Below are 26440 nucleotides of genomic sequence, written 5' to 3' on the forward strand. Positions count from 1 at the left end.
GCGCCTGCTCCGCCAGGGACATGGCGCTGCTCCCGCCTGCGGGCACCGCGGCATCAGGCGCCGGCTGCTCCTGCATCTCGTTCCGTGTTAAATTCCCATCCCGAGGGATTTTTCTCATCCTGGCCAGGAGCTGGTCCTCGGCTCTTACCTTAACTATGAGCAGAAACACAGAGTCTCTCCCCTCCTCCCTGCCCCGTGCGGCATTTCTCCCTCCTTCCCTTCCTCTCCTTCCTCCAAGTTCCCTGCTGGATCCCGGTGCCCARGGGGCAGCGATCCCGGCTTGCCGGTGTCCCTGTTACCTGCCCGTTCCCCCCCTCTCCCGCTCGGGGACGAGGCCCGCTCCAGGAGAGCCCGCAGGTCCAGAGGTCTCCCTGTTCCGGCGGTTATCCCGAGCGGTTAATGGATAATCACAAACTCCACGGCAGCCCTGTGCGGTCGGGAGCGACAGTCCGGGTTTGGGGAGAAGGGAATTGCCATCCTCGCGCCAGCCTCGCTTCCCCGCCACCTCCTCCTTCCTCTTGGAGGAAGCTACGGGAAAGGGGCTGGCGAGGCGACTCTCCTGGATTCGTGTCCCTCGTCTCCCTCGGCTTTTGTTAATGAGTAATATTTGCTCGTTTGCAAAGAGCTGCTGCCCTTTCTGCACGGGGCTAAGTCTGCAGCAACTTCCCGTGTTAGTTCTCGCAGCAAAAACCCAGCTCCCGATTTTCCCTTTCTCTGGGAAAGAGGGAGGGAGAGGAGCTGGACTGCGCTAAAGCACAAGCCAAATACTTGCTCGCGTTATCTTTCATTAACTTTTTAATTAAAGCAATTTGGCAGGCATGGAGCCAATGTCGGAGGAGGACAGAAAGAATCCAGCCCCGGAGACGTGGGGAGCTGGCAGGTGAATTGGATGGATGGTGGCAGGAGACCGAGGGCACGGACACAGGCAAAGACAGTGCACAAATGAGCTAAGCAAGGGGCAAAACGAGCCAGCCCTTCACTCCACAGCAGAAAAAGGCAGAAAAATGCTCCCTTCCAGGGGCTCAGCTACTCCAGGAGGGGCTTTTTTCCCCCAAAATGGAATGSATGGATTTACATCATGGGCTTGTGGTTTTTTTTTCTTTAAAGTCAAAGCAATCGGGCTTGGTGCAGGCTGATCCAATCACACATCCCAAAGGTCTGCAAGGTCCGAGGATGTTGAGTATTAATGCAATGGGAAGCCTCACTTAGGTGGCACCTTCACGGCTCTAAGTTAGTCTCTGGTTAACGTCACTGGGATTGCTCTGGATTTATCCCCTTGGGATAACTTGGTGGCGGGTCCCCCGTGCACAGAGCCCCAGATCCCCAAGGGCACCAGAAGGGAAAACCGGAGATGCCTTTGGACCGAGCCCCAGTTGCTGGAGCATAATTTGAGCTCGTGGTGCAGAAGACAGATGACATCCCTGTTACAGAGCTAAAATAGCAGTTACAGCAAGTCTTAGCAGGGTCTCCTGCTACTCGTTTTTCTTGCTGCATGACTTTCTCCGGGCCTCTTGGTACCTAAATTATCATTAAGCTCACCAAGGCTTAACTCTTCCATTTTTCATGCGTTATCAAGGGAGTTTACCTATGAAGTACAGCAGAGCTCAGATTCTGCTGCATTTAACTCCCAGGTTCCCACTTACTGACACGTCTTTTCGATCGCTTGATGTATCAGGTTTAATTTGCCTGGTGAGCCTTGCTCAAAATCAAACCTGCTGTCCCAAAAGCGTTTTTTGGAGAAAGTTTGCCAGGAGATGAGCAGGACCCAGGAGGAAAACAAGGAGAGGAAGGTTCGTTCCAAGTGACTATTCCGGGAGGATTAAGTGGGGGATTTTTCAAGACTAATCTCTTTAAATGAAAATTTTTGAATTTGATTATTTTCTTAATCCCCACACGGATTTGCATAAAATTAGCACACGGTCTCATTACAAGAGATAAAACACCTGCAGGAGAGATGGACCAACTGATCACTGCTCAGGTAGGACGAGTTCTGTGCCCAACAGGGATGGGGACAGGGGACAGGGACAATCCCTGTCCCCTCTGGTCACCACAGCATTCCTGCAGCGGTCACTCCAAGGACAGTGACACAGAGAGAAGCGACACGATTAGACCAGAGTGCTCCATAGCAGGTCTGCTAGGCAGGCAAGGGGGAAAGGATGGAGTCCGAGCACCTTCCTTCAAGGATATGCTGAGCTCTGGAAACCCAGGAGGCCTAATTTCCAATACACTGTTTTCTGTACGCTCCTTGGAAAGAGAAATATGTTGCTCTCATGATTGATTTACTCACCAGGAGAGAGTCAACAGGGTCTCTTTGCCTTCGATGGGGAACGCAGCCTAAGGCCAAACAYAGGGAAGATTAATGTTCTGTTCAGCATTATATATATATATATGTATGTATCAGCATCATTAGTAAAAAAAATTAACTGTTTTTGACATAAGCATCTTACTAGTTTTTCTAGGTCACACTCCCTTCACTCCCAATATACCTTTTGGAAATGATTTTCCCATGTGCTGGGGATTGTAAGGAAGGAGAAAAAAAAATGCTAGAGAAATCCTTCTGAAGTTCTGTGCAGAACAGCACTTCCCTGAAGCCAAGTCCATGCCAAGTCTCCTGCCTTTCATGCTGCAATTTCTCAAGCTCCCCGTTCCAAGTCAAATTGCAATCAAAGTTGACAGTCATTTAAAATACAGGAGAAGGATCATAGCATTCTAGAGAAGATGAAAAGTTGCCAGCCTTGAGGACTGGAATAATAGGAAGGGGGTGAAATTCAGCACTGCAGCATACAAGGTCATGCTCTTTGGGAATAATAGCAAAAATTTATGAGCTCTTCAGTTGGAAATGACACAAAAAGGAGAAAGAGCCGGGAATATTAAGCAGTCACAGGGTTGCAATTACGGCTGGCCTCGCTATAGGAGCAAGGGAGAGGGGTGGACGTAATCTACCCCGACTCTCCCTGAAATTCATAGCCATTATCCGGGCAAATCAAGCACAGAACTGTTTGCATTGTGTAGATAAGGTTACAATGATAAGTAATACATAAATGCATAGGTAGAATCCCTGCATTTGATCAATATTACTCAAGCAGCAATTAAACCTCCTTTCCATTAACTAGTTTCGCAGGGGCATTATCCATAATTCCTCCATAATAATGACATTTCGCTAGCAGATCCAATTATCCTGCCAATTAAATCCCAGCTTGGTGTAAACTGACAAACTAAGTTCCAGTGATTAGGAAGAAAGGCAGGGGAAAGAAGAAAAAGGGAGTGACAAAATACCAAATCAACAACCCACAGTGTTATACAACTCTCAAACTTGGCTAAGTGTTGTAGGTGTTTTGAAGTAAATTGTCTTATGATGGTATTGATGAGTCATCTTCTGGGCCCACATGAGATAATCCAGGCTTTGATCTTACAATTTGCAGCGTGCAGGAGGAATGTTGTTCTGCACTTCTCTAMCATCTTTCATTATACGGAGGTATCTTTTAGAGTTTAGGCTGACCTGCCGTGGGGGAGCTGACCCGGACACCCTCGGGGGTAATAAAAGTGTCTTTTTTGAGTCTTCCTGGACTCTAGTCTCAAACTCTTTGATTCATTTCACAAGAAAGCTCCTTGAATCACGCTGTCTGGCCAGTCTGACCAGGGAATAAAAGATGAACTGGACTAGAGGCGACCTAAATCTCTAATGCGAGCTGCAGTAAACAAGCCGCAGGAGAAAGCAGGCACGGAAAAGCCTTTTGTTTCACCAAATGACACACACACACACATGCAATAATTAACTGTATTTGAGTGACATGTGAAAAGACCTTTCACAAAACTCGCCAGACTTACCACTGTTTGACCACGGGAGGGCAATATTATTCTCAAAGCAAATGCAAACTCTGTTCTGGAGACTATGAAAGAAAAATGCAGTSAACGTATGTGAAGGCATCTAGGGTTTTTATTTCTTCCTTTGGGTTTTAAGCTTCTCAGGGGCTGAAATTAAGAAAGGTTGGGTATTCTCCTAAAATTAAAATATCAGGTTATGGGAAATTCTAATGGGGAAATGTCTAAGGGCCCGATAGATATTACTGTACATGGAGAATTGTGCTTGAAATGGAAACGTGTGKATATTAAAGGAAACGTGTGGATATTAAAGGAAAGGGGATTCCAGAGTCGGAGTGGGTGCAGATAAATAAGGGAGCTACGTCTCAAGTGATGGAGCTGAACGCTTGGTTGGCTTTGAGGGCGGGATCCATGGGGATTTTCCCTATGGATAAACACTAGGAGCTGTTGCGGCTCTGCAGCCCACCCTGAGCCCCATTTCCCTATGGATAAGAAACAAAACAGAGCAAAAAACGGGAAAAAAAAGGGTAAAATATCGAAGGCGGCGGCAAAGGGCCTGTTCCCTGGACGCTGTCCTGAGGCGCTTGGCCTGCTGCCACCGTGACACTAGTGACTGCGGGACCGCCACAGAGGCTGCTCCGGGCACGAGGGCAGCGGGAGGTGATGCGCGTGGATCCCGCGGCCCTGCTCCGCGTCATGGCGGTGGCCTGGCGCCCTTGTCGCCATCTGCGGCCAGCCATCCAACCAACGGGCGTGGCATGAGGGGAGCGGGTCGTGGAGGGAAGCGCGGGCGTGCGGGCACTGTGTGTTTGCGACTACAGTGACTGCCGAGGCGACAGTGACAGGCGGCGCCGCGGGCTGCGCCACACTCAACATGGCCGCCGCCGCCCCACTCCCGCGCCCTTCTCCCTCCCGGCAGCCCCCGCGCGCGCCGCCGCTCTCCCACAAAGCCCCGGCGCGCCCCGCCCGTGGCGGCGCACAAGATGGCGGACACAATGCGGAGGAGCCGCCTCGCCGCGGCCTGAGCGGCCCGCGCGCCCCGCCGCCCCCGCCCGCCTCCCCGCCGCCCCCGCCGCGGCCCCGGCGGCATGAAGCTCACCGACAACGTGCTGCGGAGCTTCCGCGTGGCCAAGGTCTTCCGCGAGAACTCGGACAAGATCAACTGCTTCGACTTCAGCCCCAACGGCGAGACCGTCATCTCCAGCAGCGACGACGACTCCATCGTGCTCTACGACTGCCAGGAGGGCAAGTGAGTGGCGGGCGCGGGCGGCGCGGCCCGCTCCTCCCGGCGCCTCGGCCTGGGCCGCCGGGGCTGGGGGCGGTAACGGCCACCGGGGGCGGGACCGGCGGGGAAATGTCCGCCCGGGCCCCCCCCCTGCCCCCCCGGCAGCCCTGGGGATCCGGGGCGAAAGCGCCCCCCAAACCGGGTCCCACCCGCTGGGGTAAAGCGGGTGCTGCCTGCCCCAAATCCCCCTTTTTTTTAGCCGTGTTTTAAGCCGGTTTTAAGCTCCAGAACTGCCCTGAATTCACAACGGGACAGTAAATATCCTGGTTGACTAATCTTGCCGTTATTAACGAGCTGTTAATGGACTATGGTGTGTTTATTTCTCACTGGATGCGGTCATGCCCTTTATCCTTCTTCTTTCACTACTCGCACAATCTTTGCCCCAACTTTTGGACAAAATGCTGTAGTTTACTCGGCACTTGGAAATACGTCACTCTTGCCCAGGGAAGCACTTGGAAATACGTCAGTCTTGCCCAGGGCCTGCAAATAGGCAAAGAGAATCAGTAACTGTTATGGTTTATATCATAGAATAACCGCAAAGCATTTATATTTCCTGTGAGTTGGGGCAATTGGAGCCAAATGAGGCCGTTTTTCCATTAAAAGCGTAGTGTCTGGGTAATTTTGAGCTGTTAAAAAGATATTTGCATGTTTAGGGTACTGATTTGTAGCCCAAGCTGCGAGGTGCAGTGGAGAGGTGGATGCCGAGCCTGGAATTCAGCCTGGGGAACCGAGGCGGTTGGTCTCTTGGTATATCTCAAGCAATAATGAATTTAAAAGCTGCGAATGATGCAAAGAGAAGCAGCGATTGCAAAGAAGTCACTGTGTTTGGTGCAACTATGTGCTCGGCTCATCTAAATCCTTCTATATTATGTTTAACGTTCCTGCTGGTGTAGGGACTTTTTGGGCAGATGAGAGTGGACAGCATCACATTCATGTAATAAATGAAAGAAAAASGTGTCATTTGTAGGAAAGAGGATGGATAGGGCAGGGTGGCAAAACAGGAGCGAGAAATACCCTGCTTAGGAGTGCCCAGGGTAGGTGTGTGGGTGTTGCGTGTGTTTTATGGTCATCCTGCCTTCCTCATCCGTCTGCTTGCTCAAGCAGACCAGGACCTTGTACCTGCTGCGTTGGACGGCCTGTCTTCTGCTTAGTCTCTTTATTTGGTGCACTCTTTATTGTACGTTGTTTTATACTTGCTCGGACTGTTTGCTTTGCAGGTTAACGTTCTTGCCACTCCCTGATATACAGCAAATGTTAATTTGAAATGGTTTTCTTGTGTAAATAAGAACAGGTAACGTAATAGAGATGCTGTCTGCCATGGGCAGTATTCGAGGTCCTAATCACATACAACAGCAGAAGGACTGAGTGCTCTTAATGCAGATACTATTGATCCTTCTCCCCTTTTCCAACTTGTAAAGAACAACTTGATGGGTYGGGAAGCATTTGGTCCTTTCATTCCTCTCTCCATGCAGTCCTGGCRTGTGCTCTACAGTGAAAGGATTTGCTTTAATTAAGTGAGGCATAGAAGATYGATGGTCCCTTACTGCAGTATTACAGGGCAAAGAGAGCAGCTTGAGCAAGGTAACCCACGTTTGGGTGCCTTTCTGCAGTGGCTACAAGGTTAATTTGGATGCTGCTCGCGTGTTATCGACTGACTTCAAACCCTAGATGTGATTTTGGAGGTGTCTAGGGACGAAGGAGACGCTTTTTTCTCACCTTAGAAAGTTTGGGCTGTGAATTACTCTGTCCCAGGAGATTCTTGTGACGATGAAAAATTGAACCAGTGAATGATCATTGTTGTGATGTGGCAGAAYATGATAGGTTCTCGCCTGTCGTTTAATTAAACCAGTGTTTTAAAGGTCTGAATCTCTTGTCGTCTTAGGTATTATTCCTAATGAATTTAAGGGCCCACAGAAGAAAGTTTTCTGCTTTTGGTGTAATAAAGGTGGCCTAAGTGGTAAACTTTTTCCAGTTTAACAGTGGCAAAGTTTTGATTTTTCTCGCATTTTGTTTCCTTATATTAAGAGTACAGCTGAGAAACTCAAAAGTGCACCTTGTTCAGTTCTGTTTTAAGTATGTGTGTGCCTGTCTGCTTGCTTTGCCATTTCAGAATAAATCTCAGGGAGAAGGGAGTCCTCTTCCCAGTGTAAGCAAGACCGTCTAGGGGGGACGCCCATTTCTAAGTGCGTGAGGACAGCAGTGTTGGTCAGCAAATGCCAGGACAAGATTCTCTCCTTGAAACAGCACCTTTTCTATTTTGTATAGAGAGCAAGCTTGAAAGATGAATGCTAGTGATGAGATTTTCAATTGTATATTATTTATGCTCGGGGTTTTGTTTGAAAATTGGCCTTTCCTTAGGTCTTTGCAGCTTCTAGCACTGTTTTGGTGATAGTGTGCCCAGCCTGGGGYCCAAGGGTTGTAGGGCAGTGGAAGCCAGTGCTTCCCGTTTCGGAAAGCATGGATCTGCCCTGACTCCTGCCTAACCACAGCATGCGGTGGCTGTATCRGTGAGCCTGGCGTGATGGTTGTATCCATTCTACCTGTAGTGCTTAAAGCCAAGGCATGGACACTACTTCTTACAAATCTTGCCTTTGCTTTATAGTGTACTTGACAGTTATCTTCTAAAGAACTTTGCTTCAGGGGTATTTCTTAATTTTTTTTCACATGAGTTGGATATATTCACCTTAAATTGGACTTATGTTTAGTGATAGCAATTTGTTTAAAACTGTACAAAACTTGAAGCTTTCATTTTTGTATATGTTTTAGTGGTAAATTGCAAGCAGGTGGTGCGGTGTGCAAAGTGGCACGCTGCTGCTTTTGCCAGCTTCCATGGAAATTTCACCTTTCCCTTTGAAAGGGAAAGGGAAATAACATTCCCTTTCCTCCTCTTTGGTAAAATCTTGTGTCTGTTTCTTGTTAATATCTTTATGTATATTCTCAGGTTTAAGGGATTGCCCCTCCCTAGTTAAAAAGGAAGAAGTCAGACCATTTATCATGTTATTTTTACAATTCAGGGTGTGTGTGCATCTGCATGGGTATGTTGTACCACATTATTTTAAATAATGTGGAGAGAGAAATTTGCAAACTCAGCTCGTTTGTCCAGTCACCAATTGGAAAATACAATTGTAACATAAAACATGAGAAAAAAATCAAGTCTATCCTAGAACAGAGCAAGTTATGAAGGTTTTTACTACTCCTTATTTTGTCTCTTTTTTTTTTCCTTTATTTCTTTTTTGTCTCGTTAAGCTCCAAGGAGTTGGGTCTGAGCTCTGGGTGCTACTAGGAAGTTGTAATTTGCTCCTGTGTTGTGCCACCTTTGCTGGTTGTTTTACTCGGGTGTCTCACAGGTGTCTCAGTAACCTGTGTTTTTCTTGTGATTAGTGCTTCTGAGCTTTAAACCCTTCACGGATAAGGAGGAAACAGAGCAGGCGTGTGGTTTTGGTATTTGTAAATAAATAAATAAAAGTAAATTGCATGTGGATAGCTCAGGTAACCACAAAGAGCAGAATGGGGAAGTGCCTTAGATATGGTGCTAGAGAACATTGGTTCCTGAATTTAAAGCACATATATTTGTGCTTTCTGTCTGTAGCATGGTTGCACCTGTCAAATTTTGAACTTTGAAAATTTACTGGAAGGAACTGAGGAAGAACCTGTGGAGATTTGGAGTGATATGGCTAATGTATAGTGACCTTTTGGTTACTTTTCCTGTATAGACTTTGACTTATTGAAGTTTGGTTCTGACAAATTGACCCAAAGGCTGTCCCTGTGACTTCTACTCTGCAAGGATTAATCTGTAAAGACTAAAGGACTATTTTTGCTTGCATCTCCTGCTCCTGTTTGGGTGGGTCGACTTCAGGCTAATGAGAACAAGGAGAGAAAGTGACGCATCCTAGAGACCTCGTGTGTGAGGGTGTGTAGCCTGAGCTATGCCTCTGGCAGCAGCTTCGGTTCAAAGGGCTCCTGCTGTTTGCTTCCGTTCTCACGCCATCCTCAGCTTGCATCCGTGGGGCTGGGTAATAACGAGAGCTAGGAAGTTTTAGATTAAAAATAGTTCTGTGTTATTGCTAACCTTGATGAGCATCGCTTGCTGGGTTGCTGCCCAGCTTCAGCATCTGCTCTGCGACTGTAGTTGGGGCASCAGGGTGCTGAGGAGCTTGCACTGCTGCACAAAGATGTGCTTAAACTGCTGCTTCTAACGTGGCTTTGCACCTGCATGTCTGTTATTGCAGTACTTCCCTTTGCACATTACAGACCCCTAAAAGTCCAGTACTTTAGGTCGTCATAGCTCTCATTAGAATGTTTTTAATTGCTACGTTTGAGTTTTGTACTCTGATGAAGGTTGGGCTTTGAGTACCATTGTCTAGCAGTTGAAAATCATGCTGGTGCTTTTAGACTAATGAGATGTACGCGGTTGTGTTGATAACAAAAAGCCCTGGTTCTGAGCCAGACACTCCGGTCTAGGTTTTGAACAAACAGAAAACAAAACGGCAATCCCTGTGCCCAACCAAATTATTCTGAATGGGGAAAAGAATGGAAGAAAAAATGGAGATTTTGAAGGGCAAGCAAATGATGAGGCAGTGCTGTTTGACATGAAGGGCTCATTATTCTAGGCCMTCCAACTCTTTACGGTAGACATCATGGGAAAGGAATTTTTTGAAGGAGGTTGATGAATTTTGGAGGTGTTGTAAGAAACTCTTTGAGCCTTGGGCCTTGCTTGGCAATTAAATATAAATGTTTTTCTTTCACGAAAGCATCTGACTACTTCAAATGGTCTAGTATTGTTGCTGTGGTGAGTCTGAGCTTCTGCAGCGAGTGCAGCTCTTTCTGCTTCCTTCTGGCAGACCCAAGAGGACTCTGTACAGCAAGAAGTATGGAGTGGACCTCATCAGATACACGCACGCTGCCAACACGGTGGTCTACAGCTCCAACAAAATAGATGGTAAGTGCCCAGATAAATAAAATGCTGGAYGTGATTTTACAGCAACATTTAGGTGATAAACATGCTGTTAGAGGATATAATATTTGACTCCAGTGCAYGAGGCAGTGGAATTGCCTAGAGGATGCTAACACGAGTCTTGTTCAGTGCCATGAAAACTAAGGGATTAAACCCTGTCAGTGAGATGCAAGTTCTGTCCTGAGCTCTGCAGTTKGGTTTGCTGTTTTAATACCGGTTCAGCCAGGCAGCTGCAGTGCCTTGCTCACCGCGTGGGATGAGGAGGGAGGAGCATGTGCCCAGAGGGGCTATAGGGAGAGCTTTCCCTGGAGCATTCCCAAGTTAGCTGGGAGTAGGGGGTATTTTTCCTTTCTCCTTAAACAGCTGGATGTTCAGGTAAATCAGCAAATGGCCAGCCAAGGCCACGGCAGATCACGGACTTCTTCCTGCTGGTTTTGCTTCAGTTCATTTGCCCCACTGATTTTTGCATATGTCTTTGTGTGTGTGTGTATATATATATAAATATAAAAATMTATATATATAGAGAGAGAGAGAGATAGGCAAACCAGCTGTTTCCATGCCCTATTTTCTGTGGTCACTGTTGTGACCGATTCTGTAAATCGGTGACTTTAAAGGGCTTCTGGAGCTTCGTGGCAGGTTTTTATGTATTAATTTCTATTTGAGTTTTAATTAAAAACTCAAATTTAGCAATTTGTCCAGTTGCATTCAAAAATTCTTCTATGCAGTAATACTTCTTTGTAATGTTTCAGATTCTCTCAGTATTGTTTTGTAGTCATTGTCTTGCAATCGGAAATTCAGTTTTTGTCCTTCAGAACAGCATTATTGTAAATCTTTAGTGAGAATAGAAGGAAGAGTGTGAAAATACTTGTTGCTTGTACTAACTGCAAGGCTAATGAAAGCTATCAGTGCATCAGGGGTCCRGATGCTCTAGTACTAGTCTAATAGAAGCACTTTGGGGTAAGATGTGTTGCATTTTGCCTACCTTGAAGTTATCAGAGGGGGAAAACGAAGCCACCTGTGTAGTAGGAGGGCTGGCACTTGCTCCCAAACACTGGGGTTATGTTGGAGTTGCAGCGATCTGTTTATTTCTGAAGAGCTTCTGCAGACCCGTGAGCCGAGCCGCTCTTGCCTGCTCCCAGGCTGAGGTAGTAGTTTGTACAGTTTGAGGGTCTATGATACCACCCGGTACAGGAGATAACTGTACAGGCCACTGCCTTGCCTGGGACAGAGCGCTGCCGCCGGGGACCGTCTCAGCTGCATTGCCCCAGGGCCTCCTCTGAGAAGATGCCCAAATTCTGCACGGATCCTTCTGGAAGCAGGTAATGACAGTCCCTGCAGGAAAACAAGATGCGTTAGCAGCCTGCAGGGAGCATGTCCCATCCAGCCATGTCAGAATGTGAGACTTGTTTCTGTGTCTTAATGTTTAGGAATAGTCGTTTAAGCCTTTTAGAGCCTTCTAGAATGGCATGTAGTCAGATGATGTTTCCTGTTTGATGAATTGCCCTTAATTTTGTTGTCAAATATTAGAGGATAGTGCGGAACTCTGATCTCAGCAGGATGGGAAGTTTCAGGGAAAAAGTGGTAATTTGAGAGTGTTTTTTGTCACAGAACCAAAATTCTTCTCTCTGTTCCCCTCTCAAGATTGCTTTTGAATAGATGAAGAGAGTTCATAAAGATGTTGATTATTAGATAAAAGCCTTAAACAGAAAAGTTTTTTACTTTTTAGTGTTCCTGTCCTGGCTTTGCAGTCCATATTGTATCTCCTCTCTGGCTAAGTGCTGGAATTCACRCATTTCCTATGCTTACGGTTTGCCTGGAGACAAAATAATAAATAAAGGTGGTAGTATTCACTTTGTAGAGTCCACGTGTTGTGAGAATGATGGAATAAAATCTTCTAATGCTTTACAAGTTAATTTRTAATTTGCTACTGGAGCCCAGTGGAGGGCTGCTAAGATGGTTAAGGGACTGGAGCATCTCTCATGTGAGGAAGGGCCAAGGGCTGGACTTGTCAACCTGGAGAAGAGAAGGTGGAATCAGAGGGGGATCTTGTCGGTGTCTAAGTATCTGAAAGGAGGGTGTAGAGAGGATGGGGCCAGACTCATCTCAGTGGTACYCAGTAAGAGGCAATGGGCGCAAACTCAAAATCAGGAAGTTCTGCCCAAACATGAGGAAAAGCCTCTTTACTCTGAGGGTAACAGAGCACTGGGGCAGGCTGCCCAGCGAGGCTGGGGAGACTCCATCCTYGGAAGAGCCTCAGAAGGGTCCTGGCCATCTGACCCTGCTTGAGTAGAGGGTTTGCACTGAATGGTCTCCAGAGGTTCCGTCCAGCCTCAACCATTCTGTGAGTTTGTTAAAAATCATGTGGCAGTTTGTAGATTTTGATGTCTTTGAACTGTGGGRAATATCCTTCCTTTCCACTCTCACCTTTGGAAAGCATGTTGCTTTATGACTCTTCTGAACTTGATGCTGTTTGAGTCAGACCTGAAGTCAAGGGGCCAGGTTTACTCAGTGTGGTGAGAGCCTGGTGCTGTTGGGCGCAGGTTTACAGGGCAGCTTGCGCTCGTGGTGTAATAAGGCTCGTGTTTTGTGCTTGTGGTTGCAGATACAATACGATACCTGTCGCTGCACGACAACAAATACATCCGATATTTCCCGGGGCACACGAAAAGGTGAGATGTCATCTGCAAAACAGTGCAGCAGAGATCAAAATAATGGTTGTAATGAGTAGGTGTTGTGTTAGACTCCGTTTAGGCTCCTTCTCTTGGTAGAATAGTGCTCATAAGGAATTAGAAACTTGCATGGAGCTGTTGGGCTGGATGTTGCATCAGGAGGTCCCTGATAYGTGTGCTCTTCTGTGTTACAGAGTGGTTGCTCTTTCAATGTCTCCAGTGGATGATACTTTTATTTCTGGATCCCTCGATAAAACTATTCGACTTTGGGATCTCCGCTCTCCAAACTGCCAGGTAGGATATCAAGTTCRTGGGTATATGTTTGTGCGTTAGGGAGCCTTCTTTTGGTTAGAAGGGTGTGCAATGGCTGTGTGCTTGCCTCATAAACAGACGCTGCGACTCTAACATAGACTGCAGAGTTAGAGCTGACAGCTCCCTGCGGTGCTGAATGAATTTGGATCGTGAATCCCTGTGAAATGTTAGTCACATTAGTCACTTTGACCCTTATCTCTGTGCTGGAGAGGCACTGGGAAGAGCAAGAAGTAGCTCCCAGAGCTGATGAAACAAGAGAAGAGCTGGATGTCATCAGCTTGCTAATCAGGCTGCTACACCATGCAGTGAGTGTGCTCTTCCAGCGGGCATCTCTCCTGGCCTGGGAACGGTAACAGAACAGGAACTGAGAGACTTATTTGGAGTGTTCGTAGTGATTTTGTGCTCCAAATCATTATCTCAAAGCCATTAAATGCAATAAAGAAACTGGGGTGTCTAAAACAGCTGCGGTATGGTTTGTTCACTGCTTGTCCCACCTTCTTTTATTGGTGTCACCTATTTGTGAACAGACTTAACTTTTGAATGAAGCAAAAAACTATTCAGCTTTTATTTTGCGGGAATACGGTGTGGGGTTCTTTGCTGGAAACAGGCTTGTGTGGACTGAGAAATACTGTACTTTTGTCGTATTCCCCTTTCTTAGTGGGACCAGGTGGTAAGAGGGACAGTTACTGAYTCCAGCTGGTACAGCTGTAGGTGCAAAATGAAATTACGTTTCTCACAAAACAGTTTGGTTTACCTTAAGCTTTTTTTTAACCTAGAAATCTTAATTTCACCCTTTTCTAGGGGCAAAAATGAGCTGCTCAATCTCCTTGCTCGTGTGTAAATTTACTTTGTAATGCCTCTCAGAGTAGGAGTTGCARCAGATAAAATGGTAAATTCCTCGGCAGTTCTATGATTGATGCTAATGCTTGAAATTGAGCCCAGCAGAGCTGGGACTTGCAGCTAGAAGCTGCATCCTGGAAAGTTGGGGAAGCAGGTTTGGGACGTGTCGCTTGTCATTCTCCATTTGCCCATGGGATGGCAGCCGTCGTGCAGCAAGTGCAGAGGGGTCGCGGCTGTCCTGCCTGCAGTGGGTTGTATTAGATGCCTTACTGCCAGAGTTACTTTTGTTTGACTTTGAGAAACTGAAATTTTTGTCAAACTCTCTGTTTGTGATAGAAGTGCAGCTTTCAGCCTCTAGGCTACTGTCCTGTTCACAGTGGGATCAAAGGGAGTTGTTGGAAATGAGAGCATCCCCTTAGTGAAATAAGCTGTACCACTCTGCTTTTTAGGGCCTAATGCATCTCCAGGGGAAGCCTGTGTGCTCTTTTGACCCAGAGGGACTGATTTTTGCCGCTGGAGTCAATTCTGAAATGGTRAAGCTTTATGATCTCCGCTCTTTTGACAAGGTGAGATATGCCCACTTCATTTCTTACGCCTTTTAGCTTCCAAGAAGTAGTAGCTAAACCCACCACTCAGCATCTAGATTTGCTTGAAACACTGGGTCACCACTAGCTGCACCTGGAGGTTYTTGGTAAGTAAGTAGGGGCAAGTTGGTGCTTTTAGCAGATCCTGAAATTTGCTCCAGGCCCAAGTTTTCTTCAGCCAGATCTTGAACTTGCTTCAGATCTTTGTTTGGGTTGAGGGGTTTTCTTTGGTGAAGAACACCAGGAAAGATGAAGATGATCATGGGGTGGGCAGCTGAACTGGCTAAGCACCAAACAGARCTTGAGCCGGTGTTACTGCCATCTGACTTTCTGAAACTGTGGAACAAGGTCTTAGTCTAGCTTCAGTAAGCAACCCTGTTTGAAAATGAAAGCTTAATCGTGCCTTAAACTTCTTCTTTTGGATGTAGTAGAGTTGAATTCTCTTGGAACTTGACTGGCAGTGAACCATGGTTGTGTGCATCTCCTGTGGGAGTCTGAAGTATTGGATGACGGCCCTGGAAAGCCAGGGTTTTATACATTTTGAAACCTATACACAGTGGCAGGTTATTGCTGTGATGTTTTTCTTTGGCTTGTGCTCTTTTCTATAAGAGTATTCAGTTTTTTCAAAAAATCGTAAGCTTTTCTTTTGTTAGCAGTAACAGTAGCCTCTTATGAGCAGTGATGCAGGCAGTCTGTCATTTTTCCTTTTTTTTCCTCTTTGAAGGGTCCATTTGCTACTTTTAAGATGCAGTATGACCGAACATGCGAGTGGACAGGTTTGAAGTTCAGTAATGATGGCAAACTCATCCTCATATCAACCAACGGAGGGTTCATTCGACTGATTGATGCTTTCAAAGGAGCTGTCCTGCATACGTTCGGGGTGAGCACATTTTCTGTGTTACCTGCTTGAAACTTAGTGCTAAGAGGTTGTTGGGGCTGATGTGAACCCAGTGGCAAACAGCTAAGATGGTCTTTGCATGGTGGGCTCAGTCTTGTCTCCCTTCCTGTTGGGAATGACAAGGTAGGGATTTTAAAGGGGGCTGCTTAACATATGTGCTAACAGGTCATCTGATTTATTTTCAATTCAGGACATTCTTTGAACCTCTGTTTCCACTTTAAAAGCTTGTGCTGTGTCTCTAGGTACACATTTGTTTCCTCCTCGGTGAGGAAAAGGTAAATTTAGGCTATTATCACCAAAAAGCATTAGCCCCCCTGCTCCTGTGTGCCCTCCGAGCTCTGCAGGGCCCCAGAGAGGAATCTGCCCTTTGCTGGACACGCTCCCTGCTGCATGTTCTCCTGTTTTGTGCCCTAACAGGGGTATAACAACAGTAAGGCTGTCACGCTGGAGGCATCCTTCACGCCAGACTCTCAGTTCATCATGATAGGTAAGATGATATTCTTAGCATCTGAGCGCTCTGCAACGAGATGTGTTGCCTAGGACTAAGACGGTGTCTCTGGGAAACAGAATATATCTAAATAATACAACGCAACCCTAAGCTGCATGGGTTTTTTGCTTTGCAGAAAGGTTTCTGAGGGAGATGGGTGGCAAGAAGGAGCTGCAGCTCCTGTCATACCTGTTGCTACTGGCTGGGCCCATGGGTGTGCACTGCCCTCAGCCTAATGCTCCCATATGTGGGGTGTTGTCCCTCTAGGCACTTATTCTTTATTTGCTCATGGCTCTACTTGGTATGTCAAATATGTTYAATTTGGTGGTAATTGATAGGCTGACCCCTTTTTACCCTGGGCTAGTGATAGTCTTGGCAATTTTTTTTTTCCTCTGGCTAGGAACTTTCTCATTGTCTCCTTCCAAATGAAAACTGTAGTAGGAAAAAAATCTAAAGTGCTTCTTCCATTCACTTTTTACTTATGCTTAAGGTGTAACTTGTGCTTGTTTYTTTTCCTCTGGGAGGCCATATGGAGAAATATACGGAAGCAGAAGAAAATACTGTGCACTTTTTATTATCAGTCCTACTTAAAATGAGACTAAAATAGAGTTAAATTGTAAAAATGCTAAGCATGCAGCTCCTGAGTGCATCACTGTTACAGTGACAGCATGCCAGCATGATGATCAAAATGAAAAGCCTGCCCTGCTGAACTCATTAGGGCAGTGATGTCTCTAATGAAGCTGCTGCTAGTCAGCATCATGTGGTGCTATCTGTTTACCTTCAAACCAAAGCCTCTGGTTTGATTTTGTGCCTAACAAGTCACATGGTGATCTGTGTGTGGAGCTCTCCAGTGTATCTTCTGTGTCTTGAACTTGGTTTTGTTTGTTTTACTCCTGCTTGCAGGTTCAGAGGATGGGAAGATTCATGTTTGGAATGGGGAAAGCGGGATGAAAGTGGCTGTGCTGGATGGGAAACACACAGGTCCCATAACCTGCCTGCAGTTCAACCCCAAATTCATGACTTTTGCTAGTGCATGTTCCAATATGGTAAGAGACAAGGTTAAGTTCCTCTAGTGCATTGATGTCCTGGCTCTTTTGAAGTAAAGCTGAGAAGGCCCTGGGCCCTGCCAGGGCTCCCTGCACTGAGCGAGGCAGCCCGGAGTCCTGGCAGAGCTGGGCTTGACCCAATGCACGATGAGGGTGCGCTGGAGGAAGGTGCACCCACAAATACCACGTCCCTAGGTGGTAGTAACGTGACTGATGTGTTTGCATTTTGTGCCTGGCTCGCTCTGGAGAATGTGCAGCGCAAAGCAGGGCAAGCAAGGCTTGTAATCTAAACTGCTGGGATGCTGCTTCCTTGATAGGCTCTGCCCTCGTYTATATGGAAGGGAGCAGCAATGGGCTCCTGACTCATGCTGCAAGGGAGACCCGTGTTCTGCTCTGTACAAGATGATTCTTCCTCTTTTGCAGGCCTTTTGGTTGCCAACTATTGATGACTGATTCCTACGCTGCAGCTGCTGCCAGGTGACATCCCTAGCACTAACAGCAGCATATGCCTGCAAGGATAAGTGTTGGAATTGCTTAGCGCTCCTCGATTGCTCCCACTCCTGTGTTATGTTTCCATATGGCTTTCCTTTATTTGCTGCATTCCTCTGCAAGGACTCCTCCACTCAACCATCTAGTATGTTCAGAAGCAGCATGCAACTTTTCCTTACCCTCCAGCCCATTCCCACCTGAGGCTGGAACGGACAYGGTAATTTTTTCTGAGCAAGGGAGTCCAGTTTATTTATAAAACGCTTGTGGCAGTTTATAATCTGTAATTGTGTTCTCTTTTTCTTTCCTGTAAATGTACAATGTTGTTGATGTTCCAAGGTTGAACATGGAGGTTTTCCCCCTCACACAAGCACGTGTTCTGCCATCAGGGATCTTTGGTCTCATTGTGGTCTACTGACACCAAGTTACTCCTGTGCCAAACATGAACGCTGACTGTTTTTAACTCAATCAGTAGATGCTGGGTGCTTTTTGCAGCTGAACACGTGCTGAAAGTTTGTGATTGTAAATAAGCATTACATGGCCTGTTCATCACTTTGTTGTTTTAGTGTGCAGCAAAAACATCCAGGTTTTCTCCACTGCCAGAGCTTGAAGGAGCCTCCTTTGCTGTGGCAGCCTCTTCGAGGCACACGCGGTGCCGAGGAGGTCTGGTCAGTGCCCCAAGCAATAAAGGAGCCTGACGGCAGCAAGAGGGAGAAACCAAGTGAAGATTGAAACCAGTCTGCCCATGTATCTTCCTTATGTATCATCTTGGCTGATCTTACTTGTAAATATTGGCGGGGAGGAGGGAGGGTAGTGGGAATGGGCCATATTTTTTTACTTTTAGATATTAAAGAATATGATGTGGGCCAGTATTGTGGGCTGTCTAGGCTGTTTACCTTCACCAATGCAGTTGTCCCCTCCTGGATTGTAAATAAGCTCCATTAAACCCGCTTTGGAGAGTTTAGAGCTGCCTCCCTCCCGTCGGTGGAAGCGGCGTGYCCTGTCGCGGGCTCTGCAGGCTCCCGGTGAGCATTGGGGGAGCGACGCTTCTCCTGCCACGAGGAGCCTCCAGAATTGAATGCAAAAGCTGCCCCATGTGCAGTCTGAGCCAGCTCCAAGTCATCTCCCTTTGGGAGATGAAGGAAACGCTTTCCTGCTCCATGGGAGTTTGCTTGGGTATGGTATGAACCAGCTGGCAAGGCGGCYTTCAAGCCTGGCTCCTGAAGCACTGCTCCCATCAGAGGCATCTGGCAACAGGCTGGGCAAGGCTGGGGGTGAACGTGCTGTATCCTTGTGTCCCTCCTTGGGCAAACACTCCTGGTTGGACTTGCCGGGTCAAGGTGCAAGGTGGGTGCTTTCCCTCACCTTGTCACAYGCACTTCCCCTCTCTTATGCAAAAGATTGGAAAGGTGACAAAACAAACGTGGAAATGGGTGTGTTCTGTGTGCTCCGAGTATCAGTCCATACTCGGAACAGTCCCCTCCTGCTTTCCCTTAGGTCGCTGGCCTGGATGTTCCACGTTAAGGCCAAGTTTCTCAGCTGTGGGGCCCTGTATGTGATGCAGCGCGTGCCTCCCTGGAGAAGTAAATTAGCCTGTAGAGCAGCTTCCCGCTGTCTTGTTTCCCTTGCACTCTTACAGCACTTGTGGGAGCGTTTGGAGCTGAAGGACGAGTGTTTCCTCACGGCTGGTCCCTCTGGAGTCGTAGTGTGTGTCGAGCCGCCGCGGTCGCTTGTGACGGGCGCGCGGTGTCGTCTGCGGGACTGCTGAGCATGAGGCGGCCCGCGGAGCCCTGTGCTTGGATCTGGCCCTGTTCCTCTTGGGGCTTTGTGACCTCCCCCTGCCAGTGCCGCTCTCTGATGGTGAGCGACAGTGTCGCTCTCTGATGGTGGCGTGTGTGGTGTGTCAGTCTGCCAGAGGAGGGAAGAGCGGCCGGGCTGGCRATGCCTGTGCTATTGCCAAGCAGCTTCTGCTGCTGCAGTCGGAGGTTCCCCGGAGTCCCCATCCCTGGTGTGCGTGTCCTGCCCTCGCCTCCRAAACGCCAGGGCAGAGGAGAGAGCRGTAGTTTGGTCCCCACCAATGGCGAGGGCTCCCCAGCCATTCCCGACCTCGCTCCTGCTGCATCCCGGCTGCTGGCTGCTGTTCCTCCTCGTGTCTCTGAGCAGTGCTTCCTAGCACGCAGCTCCTTGGGGATTGTGCRTTTTAACAGCTTGACCTTGGCCTTCAGTAGCAAACGGTCTTGCAACCTGGTCTGGTTGTGCCCAGTCCCTTCCCTAAGAAGTGAAGCGGCAGCCCCCGGCTGTGTTTTCCTTAACCTTCCCCAAGCATTTGGGGCCCTTCTCTTTCTTAAAAACGTTCTTTGCTCATGTTTTGCGCTGGCCTGAAGCSTCTTGTTCACTTCTCTTCTGCTTGCAGTGTTGTAAGTCTCTGTGCATTGCAGCATGAAATGTTTTTTTTTCTCTTTAATCCAAGTACTGATCTAGAAGGACGCACAGAGTGAGAGCATCGGTGGCTCTCTGGGGTGAAGATAGATTTACAGGTTCGTGCCCAAGGCAGCACCAACGTGCAGTTCAGGACTCGCCTGGGTGCTTTTCCAGGGCCTCTTGCCACCCATGCAGTGGCCAGGAGCTCTTTTGGCTCACGTCATGGTGAACGTCTCCCATCCACCTGCAGAAGATGGGAGTGTGCCGACTGTAGTTGGGAAAATTCAGGACCACTTGGGTCTATAAAATTAAATAGGACGGGAAGGTGATTAAAGGTATTAGCTTCCAACTCTTATGTGCTTCTCTGGAAGTGTCAGGGCTGCAATTTTTGTACTCTTAGGGTTGCCCAGAAGCATCAAAACATAAAAAAATAGTCCTCGTGTATCTGACAGCGCCCAGCCCTGTGTAAAGCCAAGCAGAAAACGGTTTCCAGTTTGGTCTTTGAGATGTTGTCTCAGACTCCTGCATCCTTGGTTCATATCCTAGCCTCTGCCCTGGGGGACGTAGCAGTTCATTGGGAAAACTGGAAGCTTCCCAATGCATCTTTCCCAATCCCACTCCTGGCCCTGTTTGCACTTCAAGAGTCTTCACCTTCCTGCTTTGGTTGGAGGTTGGGGCCCTGTTGAGCCTTTCCAAGAAGCTGTTCTCTTTGGGTGTGAGCTGGTGGTGTGAATTCAACTCCTAGGTGGGATCTGCCAGATRCGTGTAAATATGTGAAGTCAAATTATGCTTTGTCACAGAAAAACTACGTATGTGGATAACTCAGTGTTGTGGCTGTTATCAATAAATATTTTGTAGACAGATTMCTGAGTGCTGTAAATTCTGCTTTTGTCCAGTGTGGTACAAGTTGTTGGTTTCTTGGAGGGCAATGAGAAGAATCATGTGTTTTAAAAGCACCTTAGCTATGAAAAGTCCAATTCTGTAGTGGAAAACGTGCTGCATCTGAAGGTACCTGTGCCTTTATTGCCCATTTCCTGAGGATTCTCTAGCTTGGGAATGTACCAGGGCAGAGGAGCTGCTTGTCTGACCTGCAGTGTTCACAGAAGTCTGTGATGGGGCTGCCAGGACAGAGCCCTTTTCCACTGAGGATGGAGAAACAGCTTGGTGATTACTGTGAGACCCCACAGGTCCTTCCCTCGAGCTGCCTCACGCAGGGTGGCAACGTGGCCTCAAACCACACGTGCAGCATGTAAAGCCCAAGAAGATGGCAAAGAAGTAAAGCTGGAGATAAGTCTTGCTATCTTGCTTGTGTAAGCTTAGTGGCAAACTRTTATATTGCAAAATCCAGCAAGTTTAGCATTTCTGAAGCAAAACGCCCTCACTTACTTTCTATAGCCATCTTGTCTAAYCTCAGGTCTGTGCAAAACCTGACAAAACTGAAGCTGTTGAAAGGTATTGTGAGAGAATTTGTTGTTAAATAGTTGGGAGTTGCATCCTGAAGGAACAGGAGCACTTGACAAATACTGGGGTTTGTCTGGCCTACTGGCTGATGTTGCAAGGTGTATAAATGAATGATAAAAACAAGAATGGGGATCTGGGAAGATGGGAAACTTGTCCAGACCCAAGTGAGCTGCCTAACGAGCACGTTTCAAACCGGATCATGGCACAATTCAGTTTGGCACCTCTTGCACCTGCCCTCCCCAGTGCTGCGATGAGCGCAGTCTTTGATGCACACTCAGACACCTTTAAAAAACTGCTTTTATTTCACCTAGAGGTCTTCCAGCAAAGGAGCTGATGCACTGAACTTGAGATCTCCTCAGTGCTAGTGCTACAACAGGAGCCTCCCTGTGAATGGCAAATTACCTGAAGGAACAGAGAACTGTTGAGGGTCATGGACTTCCACACCTTTGTTAGAAGTGCATCGTTAGCCATATACTTAAAATGTTCTTAAGTAGTTAAGGCATGATCGGCTTCATCTGATAACAGCAGCTTGTTTTGAAGTGGTGCTGCCTCTGAGAAGCACTYTTCTCCCTGGGAAGAGCCCAGGGCAACTGCTTCAGCCTTGGGGCTGCCTGGCCATTGGTAACGCTGCCCTAGTCCTAGCACTAACAGCCCCTTCTGGCCTCTGCAGGCTGAGCATCCAGTTCTGCAGGACTAAGCTCAGCTGCCATTCACATGCAGCAATTCTGCAGCCTGGCAGGAGCTCTTGTGCAAACTGAAAAGGTCAATCCAATGTGGACTGGAGACCAAGTGCACCAGGAAAATGTTGGAAATAGGGCTCTCGAGCTTCTGTGGCTGCCTTGGAGCCTCTCATTAGCACAACAGAGAGGACGGAGCAAGAGGAATGACTTGCTGCCCACTGTTCCTTCCTTGCATGTTCATAAAGAGAATCTTCTCGATCCTCTTGTATGAGGTTTGTCAGGTTCCACGTGGKGGGGCTTTACTGGAACCGACTGGTTTCACTGCAAGCTGCACCCCAGCGGTCCCTCAGCGGTGCTTTGATGCAGCCCCRCAGTAGGGGGGCCCCGTGGGCCATGCTAGCACCTCTCATCCCTGTTGTGCAGGGGGATGACAAACACGGAGATGTCATCGTAGGAGGCTTCGTGGCTGTCATCCAGCATCCACTGGTGGCCTCTTTTCTTCCCTCTTGCTCTGCATACCAAGCACTTGGCAAGTTGTGAAAACCTGGGGGTAAAAGGGATATGAGTTTCTGTTTACCAGGATGCTGTTCCTTAAGAGCAGCACTGAGCTGTGGCAAGGGTGACATGGGTGTTACCTGTGGGGGTCTGTCCTGTTCTCTGCAAGGAAGCTCCTGGCCATGTGGGTCACCTCTTCGTTGCCCAGAACATCCCAAAGGCCGTCGGTTGCCATGATGAGGACGTCGTCTTCCTTTATGTCATGCAGAGCCAAGTCAAACACCTTCACCTGGAAAGCAGCAGGAGGAAAGCACAGGGACTTCTCACAAGGAGAACTCCAGGAATTTACCGAGGGTTGCCACGTTTCCCCTGTTGCATTTGGCTTTGGAGAAGCATTTGCCAAGCCTGTGATCCTCTAGTTTCTCTGGGTAATCACAGCCTGTGAGCAGACCCTGTTGTGGTCAGGAAGCTGGAAGCAGCTTCACATGCTGCAGTGTTAGAGAGCAGGGGCCTGAGAGGGCTCCCTTGACAGGTAACTTGGTCCCCTCTGTGCCCTGACCACTTTCTGTTGCTCTGCTGCTGTGCTTCTAGGTCACTGCAACCCTGGGGACTCTCTGGGAAGCAGAGAGATGGGGTGCCAACAGGACAAGGCCAGGTCTGTAAAGCTGGGCTATTGCAGGGGGGAGCAATGTGTTTAATTCCAGCATTCCCACGTGCCGCGACTCACCTTAGGAATGCACGAGAGGAAAGGTTTCACTTCAATGTTGGTGTCGATGACTTTGAGCTGATGATCCCCCAGCCCTCGAGAGACGGCCAGAGTCCCCAGCAAGCGAGCCTGGATGGAAACAAGGCAAACAGCTCTGAAAATCAGCGTGTAGTGCTTTTAGAGGTAAATTACGTGGCTTTCCTGACTGGTGTGTGTTGCAAGAAGAGTATATGATCCTTCTCCAAGTGCTGCTCTGAACATATGGACTGCCTGGTGTGGATGGTTCCCACTATCCTTGTCCTGCTCTGCTCTCATTACCAGGCAGCCCTCAGCTAGCAAAGGGGGCTGCAGTTACTCGTGCTGGGCTGTGCAGCAGCGGGTGCTCTGCAGCACCGGAGCGACGGGATGCTCCAAGGCCCCGGCACACTCGCCTCTGGATCAGGGTGTAAGATGCGCAGGTACCTGCTTYCCGTGGCCGTGGACAAGAGGGTACTTGAGGTCGGCCTTCTCCACTGTCTTGTAGCCCCTAGAACAGAAGATTCCGTGTTGACCTGGGCTTCATCTGACTCGAGGGGACAACTTAACGTGGGCATCCCAGCTGTTACTTAAGCCTCGGGGCATTCCCAGGGAGCTGCGTGAGGGAGAAACGAGGAGATGTGTGGAGATACAGGGAATGCCCAGCTCTCTCCCTGTCCCCAGGTGGTGCCTGCCCAAGGCTCCTTGTCCCTGCTCCGCTCTGCAGGAGCCTGGAAGGACTGTCCCTCCTAGCTGTTTCCTGGCCTGCCTCCAAGGGCTCAGCTCCTACAGCACGGGAACTGCTCCTGCGTAGCCACTCACTGTCATTTGTGTCGCCTGCCCCAGCTCTGCCCCGTCGAGCCGGCTCTTCTCACCAGCCTCCMTGGGACTCTTCCTCCACCTCTTCTCCTCCTCCTCTTCTCTCCTCCTCCAGGGACTCACCAGCCCTCCATGAAGTAATCCCGGTACAGGACTTTCTGGCCCACGTCGTCCCCCTTCAACCGCCGTGGAAACTCAAAGCGTGTGAACTCGCCGTCCAGGAGCTTGGGGAAGAGAAAGGCCTGGAGGAGGGAACAGGGGCATGAGGACGGAGGGACTCTGCTCTGGAAGAGGTGGGCGCCAAAGCCACGTCCTGCTCCTGCCGTGGGACTGACATCCCTGTCTGCAGAAGGGGTAAAGCCTGAGAAGAGCACTGGGAGGCACATTAGAAGGTCCAACGTGTTACAGGGCTTTGGAGGTGGCCCTCTCCAGTACTAAAAGCTGTGGGCTGAATCCTGTCCCCAACCCTTCAGGGTTAGTGACAGAGGACATTCTGGTCACCCTGTGCCTACTGCAGCCTTCATGGAAGTTGTGCTCCGGCCAGGAGCTTTCCGTGKCCCTCCCCTAGGGACGTGCTCCGGCTGGGTGATCCCACACGCGACCGGAGTCGCTCACCAAGTGCTGGAGCCGCTGCCTCTCCGTCTCGGGTGTGAACTCGCAGCTCATGGGCACAACGTCGTCCTTCAGGACAAGAATTGCCCTGCAAGGGAGAGAGACCGAGCGCTGGGCAGCGTCCTCTGCATCACTGCAGAGCTTCTGTATTGTGCCTGTGCCAGCAGGCACAAGCACATCCATCCATCCATCCATCCATCCATCCATCCATCCATCCATCTGCCAACTCCACGGGCAGGCACCACAAAAACAGCTGGGCAGCATGGAAAAGACTGGTCCATTTGTGGGATTAAGCAAGGTGAGGGACACTCTGCTTGTTTGCCAGCCCCCTGGCAACTGCCCCCYTTTCTGCGGCTCACCTGCTGTCCCCAGCATTCGCCACGTAGAGCTTTCCCTGGAAATAAAGGGCTGCCAGGGCCGTGCAGCCTCCCGTCTGGTTCGTAGCCTCCATCTCCTGCCCGATTACTTCATCCTGTTGGTTTAAACAGGTCGGGAGAGGGATGTAAGTGGTGGTGCTCATTTCCAGAGCAACCTTGTGCCTCCTAGTTGGTATCCAGTTGGTATCAATGGCTGCACGGAGCCCCCAGGAAACCAGGGGGGCAAAACACCCTGTTGCTTGGGCACAACCAGCACAGCTGCTGCGGGGCTGGACAYGAAGGACCGTTTTGGACAGGGAACCACGTCTAAAAGGTCTACGCCTTTGGCAGGGGAACTCACGCATTCCTGGAAGGCGTTTTCCAGGGCTCCCACCACCAGGTCCTCGGTGTGGATCTGCTTCTCCTGCACGAACTGGGGGTCGCTGCCGCAAACGCGGCGGCCGCTCAGGTGCATGGGAGGCGGCGCGGCCGCGAGCGCGCCCGCCACCTCCTCCAGCTTCTGCTTGATGCAGTAGTGCAGATAGTTGGAGGCGATGCTGGCCGCCTCGGGGCCGCCGTGGCCGTCGAACAGCGCCCAGTAGGAACCCGTCAGATACTGCAGCGGGGAAGGGAGACAAAATGGGGAAGGAATAGAGGGAACCAGCAGGAGCGAGGCCGTGTAGCCAGCAGGATCATTCCAGGGTGYTTTCTGCCCTTGCCTGCAACTGGTTACTCCCCTGCACGGCGCAAACTGGCGTGACAGGCGTTTGCTGCCCTCCCAGACCTGCAAGGGCATCGTCCCCCACGATGGACCGGCTCTGCTTGCTGAAGACGCACAGYTCTCCCCAGCACCCTAAGGTGCTGGGACACCTTGCTGTCTCTGAGTGATGCTAATGAATGTCCCCAGGGYGCTGAGAGCAGAGCAAGGGGGTAGATGGATGCCCCAAGGCACAGGCAGGACAGCAGCGGCACAGCCCAAGCAATAAGGTGCCCAAATGCCCGTGCAGGCAGAGCTGGGCCTTTGCTGGCCGGTCAGGGGGAGCTGGGACCCCCAAACCAGCCCAGGACGGGGCGCAGGCTGTGCAGGACGGCCGGGACAGCCCGTGTTTCCCATCCCATGCCTGTGTTTCCCGTAGCCGCAGCGCTGGCCACGCACCTGCGTGGAGCAGAGGATGAGCCATTCCTCGTGCTGCTCCTGGCCCGGCTCCCGCCGTCGCACGGAGATGTGGCAGCACGCCGCCTGGTCCTCGTTGAACCGCGACTTGTCGGCGTTGATGACCCTGCGGGTGCCAACGCTCCCGGTAAGACACCTGGATGTCCCCAGCCCAGCGTGGGGCCGGGAGCGACCCCCAGCTCCCTGCGCCGGTCCCTTCACACGGCTCCTGGGCGCAGCGCTGAAGAGCGGGGAGCTGGGAAAGACTGGGACACAGGGAATTCCCTGTGAGCTGGGAAAGGCTGGGACACAGGGAATTCCCTGTGAGCTGGGAAAGGC

The 26440-nt window shown here is 49.4% G+C and overlaps 3 protein-coding genes and 1 long non-coding RNA gene across 4 annotated transcripts in view; 1 reads left to right on the forward strand and 3 right to left on the reverse strand.

Moving 5' to 3' along the window:
- GLYCTK (glycerate kinase) overlaps positions 1-22 on the reverse strand; it is a 2635-nt gene extending 2613 nt beyond the window's left edge. The window contains exon 1 of the mRNA XM_026046117.1: positions 5-22. Within this exon, the coding sequence (XP_025901902.1) occupies positions 5-22 (18 nt within the window). The remainder of the gene's footprint in view (positions 1-4) is intronic.
- A 13-nt stretch (positions 23-35) lies between these two features.
- LOC112953014 lies at positions 36-4979 on the reverse strand. Its single transcript, XR_003250501.1, has 5 exons — positions 4922-4979; positions 3829-3890; positions 2288-2334; positions 300-427; positions 36-153 (listed from the first exon to the last, which is right to left on the reverse strand). It is a non-coding gene; the product is annotated as an uncharacterized LOC112953014 (long non-coding RNA).
- Positions 4855-20266, forward strand: WDR82 (WD repeat domain 82). The gene is made up of 9 exons (XM_026045991.1): positions 4855-5071; positions 9949-10046; positions 12664-12730; positions 12925-13024; positions 14332-14448; positions 15191-15346; positions 15782-15851; positions 16755-16897; positions 17321-20266. The coding sequence occupies exons 1-9, from the start codon at positions 4911-4913 to the stop codon at positions 17348-17350; spliced, it is 942 nt and encodes a 313-aa protein (XP_025901776.1). The 5' UTR covers positions 4855-4910; the 3' UTR covers positions 17351-20266.
- A 1358-nt stretch (positions 20267-21624) lies between these two features.
- PPM1M (protein phosphatase, Mg2+/Mn2+ dependent 1M) lies at positions 21625-26144 on the reverse strand. The gene is made up of 8 exons (XM_026046039.1): positions 26105-26144; positions 24952-25064; positions 24596-24680; positions 24104-24222; positions 23609-23672; positions 23168-23275; positions 22581-22729; positions 21625-22489 (listed from the first exon to the last, which is right to left on the reverse strand). The coding sequence occupies exons 2-8, from the start codon at positions 25041-25043 to the stop codon at positions 22342-22344; spliced, it is 765 nt and encodes a 254-aa protein (XP_025901824.1). The 5' UTR covers positions 25044-25064; positions 26105-26144; the 3' UTR covers positions 21625-22341.
- Between the last annotated feature and the right edge of the window lie 296 nt (positions 26145-26440).

This window comes from Nothoprocta perdicaria, unplaced genomic scaffold (assembly GCF_003342845.1).
Source record: "Nothoprocta perdicaria isolate Ctin4 unplaced genomic scaffold, notPer1 scaffold_42, whole genome shotgun sequence".
NCBI lineage: Eukaryota > Metazoa > Chordata > Aves > Tinamiformes > Tinamidae > Nothoprocta > Nothoprocta perdicaria.